General features: G+C 45.5%; 1 protein-coding gene across 1 annotated transcript; it reads right to left on the bottom strand.

Annotated features, from left to right (window-relative positions):
* Nucleotides 1-3,189: 3,189 nt before the first annotated feature.
* On the bottom strand, nt 3,190-5,863 carry LOC136544757 (uncharacterized). Its single transcript, XM_066536820.1, has 5 exons — nt 5,461-5,863; nt 5,167-5,364; nt 4,756-4,936; nt 4,586-4,656; nt 3,190-4,349 (listed from the first exon to the last, which is right to left on the bottom strand). Exons 1-5 carry the CDS (start codon nt 5,482-5,484, stop codon nt 4,311-4,313), a joined length of 513 nt encoding a protein of 170 aa, XP_066392917.1. The 5' UTR covers nt 5,485-5,863; the 3' UTR covers nt 3,190-4,310.
* Between the last annotated feature and the right edge of the window lie 1,192 nt (nt 5,864-7,055).

Here is a 7,055-nt window from a genome sequence, read left to right on the forward strand (position 1 = left end):
CAGGAGGCTAATTGAGTTGTTGGCAGAGTTGATTATTCTCTGCCTCGAGGTCGTCATTTCGGTGGAGTAGGCGTAGACGTGCTTCGTTGCTTGTCTCATAGGTAGTGTCAGGGATGGCCATGTCTCCCGACAAAGAGGCGGGGCAGTCGAGGGCGAGCTTCCTGGGTTCCTCCCAAGGTGGCTCAGGGTCTTGCACATCATGTAGCACTCGGGTTGCTCCAAGGACTCGGTGTTCTCTTCCTCAGGCCATTCCTCCTTGAGATCAAGGTTGTCGAGGAGGAACTATTGATATTTGATCTCATCAAAATTGAGAATGATCTCAGAGGCATCTACGTTCTCCCAATCCTCTAGTACTTCGGCCATCTCTTCATCGCCGTGGGTGAAAATCCTGACGAACCGGGCAGCTAGATCGCTGAAGCAGTTGGAAGAATGAAGACTGCAGATGGGGAACTCCTCGGTGCGAGGTTTGGCAGGTTCCACCAGGGCTTGTTGAAGCCAGCTTGAGTAGGTTGCCGCTGCGTTCCTTAACCCGGTCGGGAAGCTAGGGAGGAAGTGATCAGGCAATGACAGTAGATCCGATCGAGTGATCCAGTTTGGATCTTCCAAGAGCCGGAGTACGGCTTCGAGATCGTTCTCTCGGCCAAGCTTGGTGAAGACGTCGCGTCCGTAGTAGTTCATGTGTTGGGAAAGAGCACGGGGCCCAACATCCATAGCTTCCTCCAATCCGGCAAACAATGCGTAGATCGGGGGAGGCTGCTCCTCCTCCATGGGTGGTTCGGGTTCTTGCAGGTGCAAGTCCCCAAACCGATCGGCGATGAAGTGCAGGCTACCGAAGGTGATATTCTCGCCCAGCTACATCCTCTTCGTGGCGGCGGCGACGTTGATGATGATTCCCATCTGAAACACAATATAAATCTATACGCAAAAAAGCCCCATAACCTGGTGCGCCAACTGTCGGATGATTTTAGCCCCGGCAATGCCTAGCAACATGATCGCGTAGATGGAATCAGATAGTAGCACACAGGACACAAGGATTTATACTGGTTCAGGGCGCAGTGGCGCACTAAACCCTACTCTAGTGGTGGTGGTGCTGCTCTTCTTGTATTCGTATGCTCAGTTATAGGGGTTGTTGCTCCTAGCTACGAGGTAGATTGGAATGAGGCTATGGTGTTGTTGAGAATGTGTCGATCGCAGGATCCTCACCCCCATATATAGGCAGAGGGGGTATGGTTACAATGAGGGCGATCGGCGCTACAGATTGGATTCCTAGTTTGTTACAACAGATCAGTTCTATCCTTCCTAGCTACGATGGCGGCAGATATCCTTGATATGTCGTGATCTCCAAGTTGGTGATTGCGCCTAATCCTCATGGGCTTCATCCTCGGGCATCCTCCGCTTGATGGGTCGGATACATGGTCGGTCAGGGTACCCTGGGCCTATATATCCGACAAGTATCTTCTTGCTAAGTGGGACATCATTTGCCACCGGGATCAATTTGGTTTGGGTACAACAGACTAGCATTCTAGTTAAAAATGAATGCATTCAAAGGAAAGTGGTTATTTAAGTTACTTAACGAAGAAGGAACCAGTCAAACCATGCTCAAATATATATATATCTAAGCTCAAAAACTCCATCATAGGTCCAAATTAAGCCTCATGATTTGCAAATTTGGGAACCTCTATTAATGTTTAAGGAGCACTTTTTGGGGGTCAGAGATTCATAGTTTTGGAAATGTCTATTTAAGGTCAAGGAGAAAAATTTTGGGGTGTCGATTTTCAAATTCAGTGTTATCCTAGACGCTAAACTCTAAACGGTTGGCACCCCTCTGTTTAGTGTTTAGATGGTTTAGAAGACTGATTAAACGATTTAAATGATTTGAATTTTAGCAATAAATATGCATACAAAACTAAAATATCACAGCTCCATTCTAACTTTTTTAAAGTGCAATTTGAATCATGCACAAAGTTTAATAACTATACATAGACGATAAATAATTAGCCACACACATACACATAGTCACGTTCTTACCTACATGGCCCTCTTAAAACTCAGGCTTCCTTTCTTGGCCCTGAAAATTTCCAGCTTACCTATTTGGCCTCCAATCTGACTTTCGATTCCTTATCTGGCCTTCCCGTCAATTCGACCCTGTAACGGTGTTAGATGAGAGACGAAAAGTCGATTCTACCCCTGGACGCAAAAGCATCGTTTTTTATAGTTTAGAATTCAGTTTTTGATATTTTATAATTCAAATTCTGTACTGTACATTTTGTAGATGCTTGTAAATTGCATATGTTTCATTTTGAGCATTATTTTCACTTCTTGCACATAATTTTAGAGCACATCATAACTACAGCGTTAGCACGCATTTTTTCCAGACATGGAGCCCATTGCACATATAAATTCAGTTCGCATATTTTTGATATCTCAAATAAATTCAGTTCGCACATACTGGACATCTAAAATAAATTTAGTTCGCACATAAGTCAAATAAATTTAGTTGTCACATACACAAGCTAGTGCTACACACATGAGAAATCATAGGCTGAGCCTTCTTTTACTTCTTGTACTCATCGCCGGGCTAGCAGGCTGAGAAGTTTTGCTTCGTGTGCCCATTGCGGGGCTGTCAAGTATCACATTTGGCTTGTTTACCGTCTCTTTGCCAAGCACTTTCTTTTTCGTTTTGAATGTGACCTTCTTTTTAGCCTTAGCCTTCCTAGGTTGATCTGTGTGGACAGGGAAATCAATGGAAAGTGCCTCGGGTTGATTGGAGCCACTCCTTGACCTGGACATGTGAATTGCGACAATGTTAGCGCTGTCTACATGACCGCCAATCCAGTTCATCATCGTCGCACGAAGCATATTGAGATAGATATTCACTTCGCCTGTGAGAAGGTTGCTTTGGGACAGGTTCGGGTGCTCCATGTTCCATCATCTCATCAGTTCGCGGACATTATGACCAAAGGGTTACCTGTACAGTTGTTCACTGACTTTAGGTCCAGTCTTTGTGTTCGTGACACTCCCGCTTAGACTGAGGGAGGGTGTTAGAATGTAATTATAACAGCCCATATTGGGCGTATGGCCCATTGGCCTGTGTACATTGTAACCCTAGCCTATTAGGCTATATAATGAAGGCACCCCCCCTGATTAGGGTGTGCGGTGTTATTCTACAGAAATGAACTTGATGAAAACTATTTCATAAGCAAATGCATCATCTTAACCCATTCTACCAAGAAATGTGACCTAGTGTATAGGCTACATAAACCCTGACAAATTCACAAGTTCCTCTGCTCCTGCTAATCGATTAAGCTCCTGAATGTTATAATGTCATGTTACCATAGGAACAACATTGAAAGGTGACAGTGAAATGTTTCAATTTAAATAAATGTGGTTTCAAATGACCTTTCCCTTAGTTATCTGGTATCCATTGTTATTCAATCTGGTAACTGAAGTTGAGCTGCATGAAAACCATTGCATGGTTCAGTTGGCTATGGGGTTTTACCAGAAAATGGATCAATACTGAAATGAAAGAAGTGTGTGCTCTAAATAAAGAGCAAGAAAACCAGGCATATTATAAATGCAAAAATCATTTAGATTTAGGCAGTGCCACAAGCAAGAACCCTGAATTCTATTTACGTGGACAGGGTCTAACCCCACTATATAGTCTAATCGCAAATAATGTCCTGTGAATACAAATAACTAGTTATTATACTACTACATTGTTGTAATAATTCCAATACTAATCCACAACAATAGCCTCATCTGAACCATATTAAATCTGAATAACTCATCCAAATCGTTACAACATTCTATAATGAGATGAGATCATATCAATCCTGAGTAAGGTGTAAAATTCCATCATTACAAACGTACATATGGTGCATTAATTAGTAATGGAATACCCTGAAGCTGAACTTTCCATGAAATAGTCGGCCTCAGGAATGAAGATTAGGAGCTAAAATTTGTATTAAATAATCATTGTTGGTAATTAACAAGATCACTAAAGCATCAATCAATATACGCAATGAATGAACAAGTGAGCAGCGGGAGAAAATTCAAGCCTTCAATATTGGTAAATATGTATGCTTTGTTATAATTCTGTAGTTGAACAAATTACAAATTAAGCAAAGGGAGCACTGTTTCACCTTTGTGCAAAATCCAAGACAAGGATGTGGGCAGCACCAGCCCAGCAACAGATGGGTCATTCCAACGAGTATCCTGTGTACTGCAGCTGAGAGTTGCTTCAAGGCTTGAAGCATATGCACGTCACTAGCGGCAGGCTGGTGGGGGATGGATCCTTCGAATTACATGGCCTAGTGCAATCCTACTTCAGCTAAGCTACTCGCCATTTCCTAAATCCCAATAAATAAGAAAAATCAGCTAAACAGGGTTTATGAACACATTTACAGAATAAGAATACAATAATTTATTTTGAAAGGTTAAATTTTAGGAGTATTTATTTAATTAAAAATCTGCAGGCAGAAGTAGAGAAAATCAACACCAATGTACACAAAATGAGCTAAACTAAACAAGAATAGTACTTTTTTGAACGTGAATCTTGAGGCTTGCACCACATCCACAAACTCACCTTGCTGCACTTAAAGAGGAGCTCCTGGCCGCGACCTGCGCCGACAATCGAACAGTTGCAGGGAACACATCCTGCACTCGAATCATCAAATCGAATCAAGAAGGGGAAGGGTGAGGAGTAGGAGATGGTGCAAACGCCGAGATGGGGAAGGGGGTCTAGGGAAGGGGCACCTGGATCTACTAGCAGTGTTGGAGGAGCACACGCAGGAGAGGCGGTGGCGGTGGGCTGACAGTGGCAACAGCATCGCCAGGCGAATTGCCACTCCTTTCTCCGGGATTTCGCGGCAGGAGCTGACGATGAGTCATGACGCGCTGCAAGCACACTAACTGATATGTGCCCTATGTTCCAAATCTGCAAAAGAAAAAATACAAGCAATCAAATTAATCAATTTTTTATGCATATTAATCAACAAACTATACTACTGGATCTCGCAAAAGATCAAGATTGGGACACAATTTTTTATGCACATTAATCGATGTTTCACCTGATGCTGGGTGTGGTGCGGCCGGTCATGCATTGATTTGAATAAAAAAGGAATGGAAATCGATTTGAATTTGGGATTTACAAAGAACACACGTTACCTGGAAACAAGCAAGCATATACGGTGGGATACTACTCGCCCTGACGGAGTCAGGGGAGAACTCGACTCCAGGGCTCGCTGTACCCTGCCAGGGAGCCAAGCGTGCGGCAGAAAAGCGGTGCCCATGTGTGAGGCGAAGCTGCCACCAAGCGACATGGCGACCGCGCCCAGTGCTGCGGCGGCCGACGACGTCCGTGGCCTAGCCAGAGGCGAGGATGGAGGCATAAATATAAAAATCTGTTGGATCTGGACGGAGGTAGGAAGGGATCGAGCTATGGAAGAGGAAAGGGCGCACCTTGTCGATTTGCTCGTTCCTCATCCGGCTCGAAGCTCGCAAGGGGGCGTGGTGGCTCGGCCTCCTGCCTGCTGCCGACGGGATCTGAGGGGGCTCGGCCTCCTGCCTGCTGCCGGGCCGGCCACCTTGCCTGCGGTCGACCGGATCTCCGCCGCCTACTCAGTTCGCCGCTCGAGGCCACAACAGCGCGTCGTGGATGAGGTGCCGCCGGCGCTCCTTAACGTCGAGAGCAAGGTGGCCTTCCCGATCTCCGACGATGGGAGAACGTCGTTGACTCCACGAGCTCGCCGGCGCTGCAACTCACTCGACCGCTTGGGAGCCTGCAGCGCGGCCACGCTAGGTGCCCGGAGCCGCCGCCATAGCCGTTCGTTGACCGTGGCTATCCGGAGACAGCAGCGCAGAAGGAGGGCTCGTGGCGGAGGGGGCGGCGAGCTCGGAGAAGCCGAAATGCTGCACGTGTGTTTTAATCCAAAAATATATATAGAGAGAGAGAGAGATTTTTTTATCTCTCCCTTTTTCGTCCTCTCCCTTTGCGTGCACACGCATCCCGCGCGGAAGGAAGCCGGTATCGAGCGCGTCACTTCTGTACGGACCACTTAGCCTTCCTGTGCGTTGGGGGTCTTGCGCTTGCACGGGCAGCCTTTCGATCCCAGAACGATCGCGACGAGTGACGACCGGCTTCGAGAATGGAGCCGATTACAGTTAAATCAGCATGTTCGCTTGATTTGTGATTTGTTTTTCTATAGAAAAAAAAATGTGATCTGTAATATGTAATCTGTGGAGGCTGGAGGTAGAAGAATGGTGGAGGCTGTTGGATCTTAATCCTATAATGTAAAAAAATTCATGTGTTGAAACTGTATAAAACACATGATTGTGTGGTAGACAGACTCAAAAAAAAACACTTGATAGGATAATGAGGAGTTGGGAGCGGGGGCATTAGCGGAGCCAAGATGAGCACCTTGGGGGGCTAATCAATAGAGATTTAGAACAAATATCGAAGATTAATGGTGAAATCATATTTTTCTACGGTAAAAACAAAGGAAAATCACTCTCACGGGGGGCTGCAGCCCCCCTAGCCCCCCATGGTTCCGCCACTGAGCGGGGGGAACCGGCACTGGGAGCGCCCGTAGTGCCCGTGGTTGGCTCGGGGGTCCGGGATTTGGGGTCGGTGATCTGGACTCGCGTACTTATTATTATATTATTCAGTATCCAGCATAATCTCCTATAACTAAAAAGAACAAAGTGTGGATATTTTTTGGTGTAACATTTATTTTGGTTCGTCCGTCTGCCCACGCCTGCGATCCCACGATAATCATGCATGGAAGAAAACAATAATCATGCATGGAAGGAAACAATAATCATGCATGAAACAATAATCATGCATGTAAGGAAACAATAATCATGCATGGAAGGAAACATCAGTGGTGCCAAATAAAAGATGTGCAGATTATACATGGTGAGACTAGTGAACCTTCTGCAATTTTCTAAACGAATATTCCCACCATTAGTATATAGGGCTATTCCCCTGCGTTTCTTCGTGCTCCTATTAGCATATAATATGAAAGTATTGTTGTGTTCATCACCACTTTCAGTTG

The sequence above is a fragment of the Miscanthus floridulus genome, chromosome 3 (genome assembly GCF_019320115.1).
Source record: "Miscanthus floridulus cultivar M001 chromosome 3, ASM1932011v1, whole genome shotgun sequence".
Taxonomy (NCBI): domain Eukaryota; kingdom Viridiplantae; phylum Streptophyta; class Magnoliopsida; order Poales; family Poaceae; genus Miscanthus; species Miscanthus floridulus.

Coding starts and splice junctions, on each gene's coding strand:
- LOC136544757 (XM_066536820.1), bottom strand. CDS start 5,484: ATGAGGAACGAGCAAATCGACAAG. Junction 5,365..5,460: donor GGAACGAGCAAATCGACAAG/GTGCGCCCTTTC, acceptor GCCTCTGGCTAG/GCCACGGACGTCGTCGGCCG. Junction 4,657..4,755: donor AACACTGCTAGTAGATCCAG/GTGCCCCTTCCC, acceptor ATTCGAGTGCAG/GATGTGTTCCCTGCAACTGT.